At 48.7% G+C, this 15,980-nt stretch overlaps 2 protein-coding genes across 2 annotated transcripts in view; one reads left to right on the top strand and one right to left on the bottom strand.

Moving 5' to 3' along the window:
* Nucleotides 1-170: 170 nt before the first annotated feature.
* Nucleotides 171-11,242, bottom strand: ubald2 (UBA-like domain containing 2). Its single transcript, XM_062486953.1, has 3 exons — nucleotides 10,956-11,242; nucleotides 6,453-6,506; nucleotides 171-3,291 (listed from the first exon to the last, which is right to left on the bottom strand). Exons 1-3 carry the CDS (start codon nucleotides 11,073-11,075, stop codon nucleotides 2,932-2,934), a joined length of 534 nt encoding a protein of 177 aa, XP_062342937.1. The 5' UTR covers nucleotides 11,076-11,242; the 3' UTR covers nucleotides 171-2,931.
* Nucleotides 11,243-14,581: 3,339 nt separating this feature from the next.
* foxj1a (forkhead box J1a) overlaps nucleotides 14,582-15,980 on the top strand; it is a 5,833-nt gene continuing 4,434 nt past the window's right edge. Inside the window, 2 exon segments of the mRNA XM_062486271.1 lie at nucleotides 14,582-14,815; nucleotides 15,696-15,980. The exon segment at nucleotides 15,696-15,980 is cut by the window's right edge and continues 161 nt beyond it. Coding sequence (XP_062342255.1) covers nucleotides 15,779-15,980 — 202 coding nt within the window. The 5' untranslated portion in view covers nucleotides 14,582-14,815; nucleotides 15,696-15,778.

A 15,980-nucleotide genomic window follows, 5' to 3' on the forward strand; every position in this document is an offset into this window, starting at 1 on the left:
AGTCTGGTCAGAGAAACAACAGAAGAGTCATAGCAAACTGTCTGGGCCTCAAACAGTATGTGTGTGTGTGTGTGTGTGTGTGTGTGTCAGTGAGTGAGTGACAGTGTGTGTGTGAGGAGGGGGGTTGGACTGTAAAACAGCAATCAGTGACAAGTCAGGAAGGACAAAAGGCAAGTTGTTACATACCTGGTTTATTATTAGTCATCATATAAATGCACATTTTGAACACAGGGAAACGACACGACAGGGGTCTTTAGAAAACGCACGGATCACAGAAAAGGGGTTTGACTCCACGGTCCAGGTCTTCATCAGTGTTTCTGAAACTCTTTGCCAAACACCCAGCCCATGTGACTGCAGAGCGGATAAAAAGGACTTGTCGACAAGCCCTCACAGGGATGCCAGGGTTATATGGTCCCTTTCGACTGTTTCATCTAAAACACAGTATCCTTCTGCTCGTCTTTCATGGAATATTGCTGTAACCAAACATGGGTTTTTAAAGATACCCAGTTGTAAGAGAAAACATCTTAATGACGCTCTCTCTAAGGAGAGCCTATAGTAAAACATGAAGCAGATTCCAAAGGCATTAAGATGAAGGCCTGCCTTCACAAAGAGTCTCAGACGACCAACTCTGACCTTAGATCAGTTCGGTGTCTTCCACACCCAGACCGCTACGAGCGCACGAACACAGATCTGATCCTGAATCAAACCATGCTGCCGTCAACACGCCATCCCAGGTCACACCGCCATGGGAGACCAGACCATAATTACCCTCCTGGGTTGTGTTGCCATAGCAGAGCAGATTAAACCCTGTGATCCCCTCACCAGGAAACAGTCATAACGACACCATTGTTAGATAAACTGAAAATCCCTCCCCCACACACACATACCACGCACCTCCTCCTCCCCAACCCCCACCTCCTTCTTCACCCCTCGTCTCCAAGATCACTCAGGCTTTCACTAGGGTTCACCAGAAGGAACAGGCTAGAGGACCTGTGCTCCAGTTTGATGTTATGCTCAACTTATCCTCTTTAACACAAGTTTTATTACTCAAGCAGAAGACCTGGCCAACATGACTATTATTACTAGTAATAACTACGTTATAAATAGTAATAACAGTGTTATAACTGGCAATCATGTTAAAACTATCTTGTTAGGTGTCAAAGCAGAATGACACCATCCTAATATACTAGTCTCCTGGTGTCTTCTGCAGGCTATCAACATTTCATGCCCCCCCCCCCCTCTCTCTCCTTCCCCCTCCACTCCCTGCTCTCCTTCCTGTGCCATGACAGATGACTGTTGTGTCAACATCTAGTCTCTCTCCCTCATCCCTCGCTTTTCTCTTTCTTCCTCTCTCACACACACACACACTTCCTAGTTAGGCTTCACTACCCAGCGAAGCTTATCAGAGAGGAGCCACTTCTCTGTTCCAGATATTCTACTGAATTCGGCAGTAAGGAAAGGTCAACAGAACAGCTTCTTATAAAACCTGTTTTCTAAGTTTATCAGATCATCGATCTGAGTCACCTGGTTTAAAAACGTGAAGGAGTTCACTGTTGGGCAACTGGGAGGTTTTGCTGGTATAAGGCCTTTTCTATCCTGACCAATCAGAACAGTTAACGCCTGGGCCCTCTCCTCTCCCCCACCAATCAGAGTAGAGGTAGGAGCAGTCATTTAGCTGCTACAGGTTGTGTGGAAATGTACTAGGTTGTCCTGTCCAGTCATGCCTGAGACTAACAAACAACACTCCCTCCTTTCACCAGTTTGGGAAAACATTTCCTGATAAAATGTGTGCGTGTGTCTGCGTGCGGTTCGACAGCATGACTTGTGATACTCCTTTTGCAATCTTATTTTGGCCGCGCCTTTATTTACAACCGAGTCAAGATGTTGCCATAATCTTTCACTGAAAAACCAGCCCCATGTTCACCTAACAAAACTGAGACAGACCAGTGAGCCCCTCCCACTACCCCCCCTACTCTCCTCCGAAACGGGGGGGGGGGGGGGGGGGGAACACCCAAACAGAAAGAAAAAATCCTGAAGGAAACTTCAGGGTGCTTCTATTTTTTTTTTACTGCCATAGGGTCCTCACACACACACAAACACACACACACACACCTCCAACACAGAAGCATGCACTGTAGCCAGTGAGGGTTGTTTCACTCTGCGTTCAGACACACAAGACACATGACCAGGAATGAAGTTTCTCCCAAAGGCAACAGTAATCACACACACACTCACTCTTTCCACACCACTGCATGATATAAAGAGAAAAGTTGAAATAACTTTGTTTGGCAAGGTCAGGTGAGAGCACATGAATGTAATAATGGTAGTTTTGTGTGGCAGTCTGAATGTCCATGCCTGCTGGTTATTCCAGTGAGTTCCTGTCACATGGTTATTCGAGGTGTTGTTTGACCCAATGGGAGAAGAGAGTTTGTGAAAAAACTGCCAATGACCAAGCACTTTATCATATCACATGGCTCCTATCTTTTAGTAAGTGCTCTGCTGGATCCGGGGCTTGTGATGATGATTAGAAAAAAAAAAAAAAAGAGAAAAAACTGTTTCCCAGAACCCTTTGCGTGTCCAGTAACTTCAAAGTGTGTTCACATCCTACTTCCTGTTTGTTCCTAGTGGTTCTCTCCAGTTTCCTCCTTGGTGGTGACCAGTTGCCAAGGAGACAGGGAGGCAACAAAGCGTCTCCAATGGAGATAAATTTGTTCATAGTCATTTTATAAGAAAAAATAACAAAGAAAAACTAAAGAAAAACGAGAGTACCTCGTACGTAAGTCTCTTGCCTCTCCTCCCTCCCCTCTCCTTTATTACTCTTAAAATCTCCCAACACCCCCCCCCCCCCCTCCTTCCCCAACCACAAACCCTCCCTCCCCCCCTAACAGATCCATCCAGCCACTCCCTCCCCTCTTCCCCAGGTATAGAGTCTCATCTCTGGCCGTGGAAGGCCGACACCACGGGGGGCTGCTGGGGCCCCACTGCCTGGGACACGGGGGGCCACATGGGGGTCTGGTGCATGTGATGGTGGTGCTGGTAGTGGTGGTGGTGTGTGTGGTGGGCAGTGGGGGAAGAGGGAGGCAGCCAGGCCGACTGGTGGCTGGGGGGGGAAGAGGCCCAGAAGAAGCCTGTGGAGGAGGAGGGTGCCGGGGGGGAGCAGGCCATGGAGACCTGGGGTCCTCCAGGGGCCACGGAGCCCGACGGGCAGTCTGACGCACGCAGCTTGGAGAACATGGTGATGGCGTCGGGGAAGTTGGGGGGCGTGGCCGGCGTGTTCCGGGGCGTGCACATCTATGGAGGGAGGGAGAGAGAGAGCACCGGAGAGGTTACTATGGTTACGGTTTTTCGGAGGGAGTTTCCAGGTGTAGATGTTTCAAGTGTCAAATGATGTATGTATTTAGCTCTCACTCTCTCTTTCACCAACACACACACTCGGCAGTAGTGATGATGTGAGCTGTGAGAGTGAGATGTCTGTCAGGCCTCGGTTCTCACTACGCCTGCCTCCCTTCCTCTCCACCTCCCCCTCTCTCTGCCTCCCTTCCTCTCCACCTCTTCCTCTCTCTGCCTCCCTTCCTCTCCACCTCTTCCTCTCTCTGCCTCCCTTCCTCTCCACCTCCTCCTCTCTCTGCCTCCCTTCCTCTCCACCTCTTCCTCCCTCTGCCTCCCTTCCTCTCCACCTCCTCCTCTCTCTGCCTCCCTTCCTCTCCACCTCCTCCTCTCTCTGCCTCCCTTCCTCTCCACCTCCTCCTCTCTCTGCCTCCCTTCCTCTCCACATCCTCCTCTCTCTGCCTTACTTCCTCTCCACCTCTTCCTCCCTCTGCCTCCCTTCCTCTCCACCTCCTCCTCTCTCTGCCTCCCTTCCTCTCCACCTCCTCCTCTCTCTGCCTCCCTTCCTCTCCACCTCCTCCTCTCTCTGCCTCCCTTCCTCTCCACATCCTCCTCTCTCTGCCTTACTTCCTCTCCACCTCCCCCTCTCTCTGCCTCCCTTCCTCTCCACCTCTTCCTCCCTCTGTCTCCCTTCCTCTCCACCTCTTCCTCTCTCTGCCTCCCTTCCTCTCCACCTCCTCCTCTCTCTGCCTCCCTTCCTCTCCACCTCCTCCTCTCTCTGCCTCCCTTCCTCTCCACCTCCTCCTCTCTCTGCCTCCCTTCCTCTCCACCTCCTCCTCTCTCTGCCTCCCTTCCTCTCCACCTCCTCCTCTCTCTGCCTCCCTTCCTCTCCACATCCTCCTCTCTCTGCCTTACTTCCTCTCCACCTCCTCCTCTCTCTGCCTCCCTTCCTCTCCACCTCCTCCTCTCTCTGCCTCCCTTCCTCTCCACCTCCTCCTCTCTCTGCCTCCCTTCCTCTCCACATCCTCCTCTCTCTGCCTTACTTCCTCTCCACCTCCTCCTCTCTCTGCCTCCCTTCCTCTCCACCTCTTCCTCCCTCTGTCTCCCTTCCTCTCCACCTCTTCCTCTCTCTGCCTCCCTTCCTCTCCACCTCCTCCTCTCTCTGCCTCCCTTCCTCTCCACCTCCTCCTCTCTCTGCCTCCCTTCCTCTCCACCTCCTCCTCTCTCTGCCTCCCTTCCTCTCCACCTTCTCCTCTCTGCCTCCCTTCCTCTCCACATCCTCCTCTCTCTGCCTCCCTTCCTCTCCACATCCTCCTCTCTCTGCCTCCCTTCCTCTCCACCTCCCCCTCTCTCTGCCTCCCTTCCTCTCCACCTCTTCCTCCCTCTGTCTCCCTTCCTCTCCACCTCTTCCTCTCTCTGCCTCCCTTCCTCTCCACCTCCTCCTCTCTCTGCCTCCCTTCCTCTCCACCTCCTCCTCTCTCTGCCTCCCTTCCTCTCCACCTCCTCCTCTCTCTGCCTCCCTTCCACTGCACCTCCCCCTCTGTTACAATACCAGCCACTATCTGGCTCTGTTCAGGGCTGAGCTGTGGGATTAGTGGGAGAGAGAGATGAGGGGGAGATAAAGAGAAAGGCGAGAGAACGAGGAAACAGATAACGAAGGAGGAATGGAGAGAGGGAGGTGGTCGGGGGAAAAATAAGTGAGAAAGAAAAGGAGAGAGAAAGAAGATAAGAAGGAAGGACGGAGGGAGGACAGAAAGGAGGGAGGGAGTAAAGGGTGAATGGGAGGGAGGAAGGGAGGGAGATAAGAGGGGTAGTTCAACAGGTTCAGCTGAGAGGGCAAGTCTGGACTGGCCCCGCACGTCACACAAACCAACCAACCAAAACACATAAACATGCAGCAGAATGCAGGAACAGGTCTCTGTAACACACACTGCTCCATCAGCATTGTTTATGATGTGACATAGCTGGTATTAGGCTGGCTGGCTGGTATTGCTGTCTGATGGGGGCTAGTAGGGGTGAGGGTCCTATCCCAGGAGACTAGGGTCCAGACCCACTTTTCCCGGTGTGGTACACACTTCCACACGCATGCTCAACTCTAGCTCTGACCTCTGACATTCTGTGTCTAGACAGCTATCTGGAGTCACCCACTAAGAATCCTGAACAACTGTCCTGAGAATTCTGATCTACCGCTTTAAGAGTGACTCTCTAGACACTGTTGTTGTGTGTGTGTGTGTGTGTAATCTTCACTCGCTCACTCTCCTCAATGTCTCTGTTTCTCTCCACTACAACTACAGCCCTCCTTTTGGTCTACAGTGTTCCCACACACACACACACAGCCTGCAGTGGTATGATGTAATGCCGCTGCACCCAAAATAATAACAAACCCCCACCTCTCTCCCACTCACGCTCCCTCCCTCCCTCCCTCCCTCCCTCCTCATTCTCTCTCTCCCTCTCTCCCTATTCTCTCCCGTTTTCTCTCTCTCTCTCTCTTCTCTCACTCCATCTTCCTCTCTCTGCTCCCAGCTCGGCCAACAAGCACGTACACGACACACAGGAAGAGGACAAGCAAACGCCGTAGCGAGGCAGGATCCCAGATGTTGGAGGAGGGAGGGAGGGAGGGAGGGGGAATTGAGAAGGCGAAAGATGGGTGGACGGAGGGATGGATTAAGGAGAAAGGAATGGAGGGAGGGATGGATGACTGGAGACAGGGAGGGAGGGAAAGATGGTGGCAGAACACAAATCCAAGACGTCGTGCTCAGACAGAGTCTGGAACACACTGTTACACTTCCAGCACCTTCTGTCAGTCAACGAAGGAATAACAAACACACAGAATCTCACACACACACGGATAAGGAAGAGTATTGTAAAAGCTAGATTAGGTAATTGACCAAGGACAGTGGTTAGAATGTACTAAAGTGTGTGTGTTTTCTCTCTGTTGCTACAGTATGTCATGTTAGTGTATCAGCCCCCCCCCCCCCTCTCTCTCCTCTTAACATGAGTGAGTCATTATGTGAAACAGCCCCCTGCTTCCTGGCTTGGCCCCTCCTCCCTGATCGGATGGAACCCAGACTGAGTGCCAAGGGGGCAGCTGTGAACCGAACCTAACGCACCCTTAACGTACTTACCATCTGGTGGTGAGTAGGGATGTGGGCCTCCTGAAAAAAGGAGCTTAGAGCCGTCTGTGGAGAGAGGGAGAAAGAGAGAGAGAGAGGAGGAGGGAGGGAAAGGGAGGAAGGGTGTGGAGGTGGGGGGGGAATGGAAAAATGAGAGAGAGGGAGAGAATAATTTGTGTGAGAACAATGCAAAACTTGTAACGGTCATGTAAAGGCTTGTAACTGGACCACACAGACATTGTTGTAAAGCAGTAACTAGCTCGGTTACCCTTCACATTTCACCTTCTTATCCTCCCTCAACGACAAGCCTCCCTCTCTCCCACCTCCCCCACCCAGCCCAGTCTGTGGGTATGAGTCAATCACATGACTCAGGTTAAAACCATTATCCCTGTGTGTGTGTGTGTGTGTGTGTGCTAAAACAAGGTCACTTAACCCACTACACACAGACACACTGTGCTGGTTTGCTAGCAGGCTAAGCTAACAGCTAACCGCGTGAGAGCCTAATGACTGAGGCTAGTCAGTAGCTCTGCGGTGGATAGCTGGGCAAGGCTAGGCTAACACGCTCTGTTGAGAAGAACAACCACTCGTAATCGTCAACAGTCCTGTGTCTTTTATGTCTCTGTGAATTCTGTGAATGGACCACGGCCTATTTTCTCAGGCCAGCGTCAGAGATAGCCACAACAACGTGTTTTTTCCCCGGTGACAAAGTGCAACAAGCCGGGGAGGGGGAGGGGGAGTCGAGTCGTTACAAATGTAAACATGGTTCCTCCAGCTGCCCCCACCCTGCCCAAACAAGGAAGTCTTCAGAATGAACTACTATTATCACACACACACACACACACACACACAGAGCAGCGTGAAGAAACACTGTCTCAGTGGTTCACAGAAAAACACACACACATCCTCCACACAGAGAGTCTCTGACTTCAACATGATTCATTGGGAGCTGTTTTGGAACGTCTGGAAAATGACTGTGTGTGTGTGTGTGTCTCTATCCCCGCAGAGTTGCAGCTTGCCGTTTTCCAAGAATTTCGTTGTTCAGAATGACCTTGTGTTATACTATTAACTTGAAAAATAAAAAAATGTGACTGAGAGAAACAGTTGCTCTGTGAGAGAACAGAAGCATCAGATGTTAAAGACTGTGAGAAGCTCGGTAGTGGTGGGTTTTAATCGTATGTAGATTGAACCAGTAGTAGCTCAGTGTGTATTTTAGGAGTAGCTAAGTGGTAGTGGATCTGTTATTACCAAGTATTGTGTATGTCAGTCATAGTCCTATGTAGTGTGCTGGTAGTAGCTAGTGTGTGTGTGTGTGCCTGGTGGAAGCAGTGCGCATAGCCTGAGTTAGAAGACAGCAGGCAGACTCGAAGCAGAAGAATTGACCGACTAACCAAGTTAAACAGCTGGTAGCTCGACACTAACCTCCATTTCACTACACTACAGTCTCTCTCTCCCTCTCCAACACTTCAATGAGTCTGTGGTTTCCCTATGCCTCCTCCCCTCCCTCCCTCCCTCACACACACACACACACACACACACACACACACACACACACACACACACAACGCTCCTGTAGTGTGACAACAGTAGTGCCAGTACAGGAATGTGAGCCCCTTCAACGTGACCCACATTTCAACAGGAATGCACCGCTCAGCCATTGTCTTGGGAAGGCCAGCGGGTGCAAACCTCTCTTCGTCTCTCAACCCGGGGGTTCGTCTTAAATCAAATCAGAGATGCTTTGGTTGCTGCTTAGAGTTTCCTGTCCTTCAAGGCAGGGACGTACACAAACAAGACCAGGCTAGCCGCTTCCACTGGTTAGACTGGCCTGGCGCAGCATGTGGTTAGCTAGCTTGCCGTGGTGAGCGGGGGGCATTTCTGATGACGCAGGCACGTAGCACTGGTTGGGATCTCGTGGCTTGAAGGGAGGACGAGGAGAAAAGAAAAAAGGAGGGAGGGGAGGGATGAGGAGAAAGGGGAAGGAAGATGAAGAGGAGGGTGAGGAGGAGAGGGGTGAGGAGGGATGAGGAGGGTGAGGAGGGGTGACACCTGATGTGATGACAGCTCTCCCTCCTGCTTATGTAACATGAGAACACGGAGAACTCACAGCTACAGGGACAAAGACAGGAACAAGCAGCACACTGAGGGAACACACACACTGTTCTTACACACACACACAGTGTACACTGTTCACACACAAACACACACAGTGTACACTGTTCACACACAGAGTGGGAAAATATGTAAATGTGAAAGTGAGAAAACTAGAACATGCTTCTCGACTGCTTGATGACAGAAGGACGGACAGATACAGAGAGGGAGAAAGAGAGTGAAATATGTGAAGCAAGAGAAAAGAGTCGCTGAGACAGAGAGGCTGCAGGAGAGACCCTGCCCACGGACACACATGACACAAAAACACACACACACACCCACAGAGACCAAATACAGAAACACACACACACACACAGAAACAGACACATGACACAGAAAAACACACACACACCGTCTGTCTGTCTGTCTGTCTGTAAAACTAGGCAGAGCTAGACGATTACAGTCTAGCAAGTGTTCAATGGAAAGTTACTAGATAATCAACAATCAGTGAAGAGAAGGAAGCCAGTGACATCATGGAGGGGTGGGGTGTGTATAGTTTTCATCCAAGCTCATCCCTCTGCCCAGCGATACATGACCTGCCACCCTGTTTCCTCAGGTAAACAGCTGTGATGACAGAGTTGCTCCACAGGTTCCCCCACCCCCCCCTGGAGGGGTAGTCCAGGAATAGAGCTCTGATACTGGGCTCAGAGCAGGCAGCATCGCCTGGTGGAAGCCTGCAGGCAGCTCATCAACTCCTAGCAGCTTCTTTTCACAACTCTGTCAGCAAACAGGCTGCATCCATCCTCTGTAACCTAACCCTCCACCCAGCCTCCACCCAGCCTCCACCCAGCCCCAAGCACCCAGCCTCCACCCAGCCCCAAGCACCCAGCCTCCACCCAGCCCCAAGCACCCAGCCTCCACCCAGCCCCAACCACCCAGCCTCCACCCAGCCTCCACCCAGCCCCAAGCACCCACCCTCCACCCAGCCCCAAGCACCCAGCCACAACCACCTAGCCTCCAGACACTTTTCCTCTACCCAGCCCCAGCCTTCTGACCTGGCCCCACTAGCCAACAGATTGGTCATTAGGAGAAAAGGAACCATCTGGAGGTTCAGGCTGAAAGTTTTCCAGTGCTCTTGTCGATCCTGAACAGTTCCCTGGGCCTGGCACACGTACTAACTAGTAATGTTATTGTGCCTATCATATCCTCAATCAGTTTTATTTCTACAGTTAGGGACGCCATACTCATACCTTGCAAACTGAAATGGTACAATGTGTAAACAAAGCTTAGGAAAAACGACAATGATACAGTGCCCAAACAAAAAGGCCAGGTTGTATCTTACAACTACCACTACTAACTGCACATCTGATGCTGACTCGTCTGAAGAACTTTCTATACTAATATGCAAAATGTGTACTTTGCTTTAGAGAAAAGCGTCTTCTAAATTAATCAAATGTAAATGTAACGTAATAACATATATAGTCTGCTTGCAACCAAGACTAACGTGGCTGTAGTTGGCTGTAACAGTATTGCAGCATGTACATCCGCAAAAGAACAGCTGGAAGGATAATTACACTTTAATCTGTCTAAAAATAGCAAGATAGACATTAGCTAGCTCGACTATTCTTCTCAATCCATATACACGTTACGTGAAGCGGATTTCAGTTTCGTTACTCTATACCCTTCCTAGCCTGCGGAATGACTTCACTCAATGTTTAGCGGTGTTTAAGGCTGACACGTTGAAGAAATGTTAGTTACTGTTTGATAGTGAAACGCGTTATTCACGTATGCAACACAACACGCCATTTCAGGTATTTGTGGAGTAGGAGGAAGAATGATCAGCACCCGTGCTACGCATGCAGCGGAAATGACTTGAGGGCGACGTTGCTTCATTGGATTTCTGTCATGAATGTAAACAATACAACCTCGCAGGGGAACGGCAGAAATTATCTTATGTTTGACCTTATCTGGCGTGGCCAGCTTGAAAACAGGATCAACTGTCTGAATTGGTTTCTAATAAAATCATGATTGTTCTATCGTTTGTCCCATAACTTAAGATGAGCTTGAGCAGTTAACTTTAGGTAAAAATAATAAACAAAGCTAAGGAGGGGGGAGGGGGCAAACGGATTGCTTCACACGCATTCCGTCCAGACGAAGTATTCCGGAAATAGACAGTTTTAAATAGCGTGGCCGCGTTTAATGTTTGCCTATTTGTACTCACTACCTGCCCAATTGTTCAAATATTTTTCGACGTTCAATAGTTGTAGCTGACACTAGGACGCTGTTCTGGTGATCGTTGGTATGGGTAATTATATTTAAACAATTAGACACGGCTTATCTTCCGCGCTTGGATAGCTAGCAAAATACAACACGGGCGTGAAAGCACAAACATACAGACACAGATCACACATACATAAACGTAAACGTTACCTCGAATTGCCAGTGAGCCGCTTGCAAAAGCTGCTTCGCTTGATCAGCAGCACAACCGGCAGTCAACACAAATTGGTTTATCATCACTTGGTGCCTGAGTTCGTCCATATTAACCGACATCGCCACTCTTCAGGCCTCCAAAGTTATTTTGACGTTAAAAAAAGCAGCGACAAATCTTGAATTGTATAACAATGCCTTTAGAAATCGCTCAAATCAGGGCCACCATGTCACTAGCTCCCCTCGCTTTACAGCAACAACAATGTTTTCATGTCATCACCAACAACAAAGCCGAGCTCAATACGTGATTGGATAACTAGGTAGTACTATCACACAGCTCATTGGCCAGTGTACAATAATTCATCGTTTTGTACGCTAGGCGTCGCCCACACGAAATCCACGGCGTGTCTACCGTAGAACCTTCAGGATGAGATTTAACCCCACCCGTGGCTCCATAACGCGCTGTTTGAACATAGAAAACGGCAGACTTAACTCCCCAACAATCCGTTGTAGTGACGTAATTGCGGGGCACCCATCGTCGTGGATTGGTCTAAGGTAGATGAATCCCACTGAGCCCATTGGCTTTCGACATTAGCAGGTACAAAAAGATGGTTCTCTATTGGTCGACTCATACTACACGATTTGTGATCAGACACGAGTACATCAATGGTGCATAATGTAAATAAATATTGCTGTCAGTACAGTCATACGTGCCTTTGTGAAAATTACAGCGTGTGGAACCATCGAATAGATATATTTTCTTAAGTCCATATCCACAGTGTGCAATACATTTACTATTTTTAATGAATAGGCCTACATTAACAGTTAACGGAACAGCAATGCATTTTTTTTTATTTTTTTTTTACAAGGTCTGAATACAGTGGGAGAGCCAATGTTGTATAACGTGTTTTAGAGTGGCTTTCTTAAAGATGGATCAGATTGGTAGTCTTCTTCTTCTGAAGCATGTAGCAGTTGTCAAGCTAACACTGCACGCGAGCTCTCAGCGCTGAATTATTCAGATGCGTGCAAGCATGTGAGACGCCCCCCCCCCCCCCCCACACACACACACACACACACACACAGCCCCATCTATTATGGATCCATGGGCTATGGCCGCCAGGCTGTTTAGAAGTGGATTCAATAAAATGGTGTGATCCTGGAAGACTGCAGTCAACTTAATGTAGAATAGTAATTGAGCAAAAAACTCAGGGTTTGAACTGTCTTGTAAAATGCAGGCTGTTCCTTTTCACTACTCATTGCTGTTAGAATTCTCTCTCTCATCTGGGTCTTCATTCTCAGCTAAGGATTAACATCACCTTGACAGACTGGACTTTTGTTTTTAAATACCAAGGATGTCTCACTTGTTTTTTTAATCCACGTGTTGAACCTTGCCCATTCCTCCTTCTCCTCATCCTCCTCATCCTCCTTGTTCAGTGACTCACGAGCCAGCCAGTCACCAGGGCAGTAAACACTCCCTCAGTGTGAGTTCACACGCCTGGACCGCCAGGAAACTGCCCCGTCAATATGACTCTGGGTCCCTCTGGGAATGCTGAATGAACACTGTGTTATACCAAGCCGGGAATGGGAAGGCTAGGGGGGAGAAAGAGGACCCAGTATTGCCCCTGGTGTAGTGGAAAGCGTAGGCGAATGTTGCTGTTTCTTGATGAGAACTTGTGTATTTTAAGGATTTAGGTGCTTAAGAAGTATTTTGTATTTTACATTTGTATTTTATATTTCCTTCATATAACTTCTACACACAACACAGAGCATATGTGTATATTAGATAAATGATCAAAACAGTTGTTTACACATACATAGAGCTTGTTTAACGATTTCACTCATTGAATTATACTTGCATGTAGCAGTAGGAGCAGTTCAGCAACCTGACTCTCTCAACTTCCCCTATAGAGCTGCAGGGTTATTTAGTAGTGTCTGGCGCCCTCTCCTGTCAAGAAACAGTACTGCTACAAACCCGGATAAAGATTCCATACTGGATTTTGATCTCTCACTCTCACTCTGTCTATCCATCCCATAATACCAGGCCTTCTCTCCTCCTTTTTTCTGGACACTTTTCTTCTCTCCTCTCCTACTCTGTGATCGGAGTCAGTTCGCTGAGCGGTGAGGGAATCGGGCTAGTAATCCGAAGGTTGCCAGTTCGATTCCCGGTCATGCCAACTGATGTTGTGTCCTTGGGCAAGGCACTTCACCCTACTTGCCTCGGGGGAATGTCCCTGTACTTACTGTACGTCGCTCTGGATAAGAGCGTCTGCTAAATGACTAAATGTAAATGTAAATGATCGAGGCAGGCCAACAAGTTGCGTGAGGGCAACCAGCCCTGGCTGGAAGAGGAAGGCAGCACTCAGAGAGCTGCTGGCTCCGATCCTCTCCTCCGTCACTGTCTTTGTCCTGTCAGAACGGAGGGATGCCCCCCCCCCCGCGCTCCTCCATGTGGACGCTGGACTTCGTGTTTGCCCTCGTCAAATATGGAGTCCGAGACAAGAACGATGCGAGACTGGCCACGGGATAGTTCTCTAGGATGAGCTAAAATCTATAACCTTTCTGAAAGGAAAGGTCATGTACGCACTGTGGAGGTCCTGGTGTGCTTGTTCAGAGAGAAAGAAGCTGAAGGTTTGTCTCCCCCTCCCCCCCCCATCCTCCCCATGCCACCCCTCACCCTGGTGTGGGCATGTTAGAGTGGGCATATGATAAATCCTGGTGGGCATTGGGGTGTTTGTCCCAGAGACTCCACCACTGTGTGTTGGTTATTGGGCCATGCGCTGGGGGCATGTTGGTGAAAATGGAGGAAAGCTCATGGCTCGGGGTAACAGCTCTGTACCCACAAGCATGTCAGTACATCCCGGACACCCCATTAGGACTTAGGGGGGGGGGGGGGGGGGCGTCTATGTAGGAATGTACTTTTGTTATTAACACAGAAAAGGACAGAAAGAGGACAGAAGAAGAGAAACAAAAAAGTTTGGCCTCTTAAGCGCTCCATTAATGTGGCCGAGTGGTTTCCTAAGGCACGGGACAAAAGCAACTGTAAAGCTATAAAAAGACTTCCTTGTCGCCACTCCAGCGCGGAACCTGGAACACGCTGTCGGAGCCTCGCGGACAACTGCCACTCAGAGCGGCTCACGCTCTTCAGCGCGCGGCCCATCTTCAACGGCAAGACCTCTCACTCGCCCCGCGCTCCTCATTGTCATGCTGTACACCAAAGGACGTGTTCTAATGCAATTTAAAAAGTTAGAAAAGCCGATAGGCTACTTTTTTCTTTTCTTTCTAAAGCACACAAATAAATGGTCTGCAAATTAAGTGTTGTGCGAGTCAGAATCACATCAGAGCTTCACACCTGTCAGTCAACCAGTCCATCAATTTGGATTAGAATAATCCTGATTAGTCGGAATCAGAAGAAGAAGAAGGAAAAAAAGAAAAATTTTAAATTCTATCATCCCTTTCAAATGTCTTTTTGAGCTCCAGAATGAATTGACTTGCGTGACGAACAAACCCGAGTGGCGAGTGATTAAAAAGGAATCACTATAGCAGCCACCAGGCCAATGGAAGCTCTGGAAGCTGTTTACAAGGGGGTGTACCGTTTCTATGGTTGCGGGACAAACCTCTTGCACCAGGTATTAAACTGCCCCCCGAGTGAGAAGACTTTAGCCGTGGTCACCGTTATAAAGACCTGCTTTTGAGACCTTGAATTGAAGAAGCGCGCATCGGAGCGCCAAAGGTATAATCTTAAGGATTTTTTTGTCGGCAGTTGGTAACAGGTGCGAGTCCTACAAGGCTCCAGTGCGATTAAAAATTCAACAGCTGTCCATTTGGAATTTAAGGTCCTATTTCAGCATTCTAACACATAAAAGGTGAGTTTTTTACATCCGGCAACATTTTAATTCTCTAGGGACGATGGGAAATTATGTTTATTAATGTTATGTTTGTCAATGTTAATTTAAGGTTAAAGGTAAAATTATGAAGGCTAAAATATTACAGCTAAACGTATTTTTTATTTTATTTGCTTGATTATTTCTAAATTCTCCAGTGTTGGGAAGTAATCAAACATTTTACACGCCATTAATAAAACATGCTTGTACATGTACAAATTCATATGTCCTAGAAATAGTATAAATTCACATTAAAAGGCTACAATGTCTAATGAGCCAACAAATAAATGACTGTTGAAATATAAGTCTCATCTGAGAAAATTTTGGAAGGATATAATTTTTCGTTAGTTAAATGTGTCTGGTAGGCTATATGGTTGAACGGATAGGCATTCTTCGGTGCGTTTGCCCTTACGTCGTATGCGGGGCGCTCATATCATTCGCAAGACCAGGAGCGTCAAGTGCAACGATGTTTCTGGAACGTTCTGTAACCACCCTCAACAACAGCCTTTAAAAACCTGCACAAGTCTACGACTATGTTCTACATATCTTTTCAGATGTTTTAATGATATCCAAAAACAAACTTTCTATATATTTTCTACAATAAAAGACAAACGAGACAATAGACAATAAGATTTTCAAAGGCAGTTCCCATTATATGTTCAGACATTGCCCAGTTGCCCCAGACTACAGCGATACTATTCCCCCCCCACACCATTTGAAAGGGAGTCTGAATGGAAATATGTGAGAGAATGGTTTTAACTTCACACTCCTCACATGACACCCTCTGTTTTAAAATAGACCTATCACTGTCATCTTCCGCTTTGCTAACTGCCAAGTGTGTGTTTTTTCTCTCTCTCGTCAGACTGCAACAAGGGAGGTGAGGGAGAACAGGAAAGAAGAGAGATAAAGACTCACACTCGCAGGAAGAGGTGTTGCCGGGCCACCATGCTATCTCTGAGCTGTGTGGACCCCTGGCCTGAGGGCTCTGTGAGTCTGGAGGAGGAGGTGGTAACCGCTGCAGCCCAGGCAGAACACCTGGACCTCCAGGATCCTGGATGTGAACCCTGCCCCCCCAGCCTGGCCTCCCCCAGCTTGGCCCCCTCCTCGGCCCCCAGCCCAGGGGGCTCCCTCTGCCTGGACGACAGCC

The sequence above is a fragment of the Osmerus eperlanus genome, chromosome 2, assembly GCF_963692335.1.
Source record: "Osmerus eperlanus chromosome 2, fOsmEpe2.1, whole genome shotgun sequence".
Classification (NCBI taxonomy): domain Eukaryota; kingdom Metazoa; phylum Chordata; class Actinopteri; order Osmeriformes; family Osmeridae; genus Osmerus; species Osmerus eperlanus.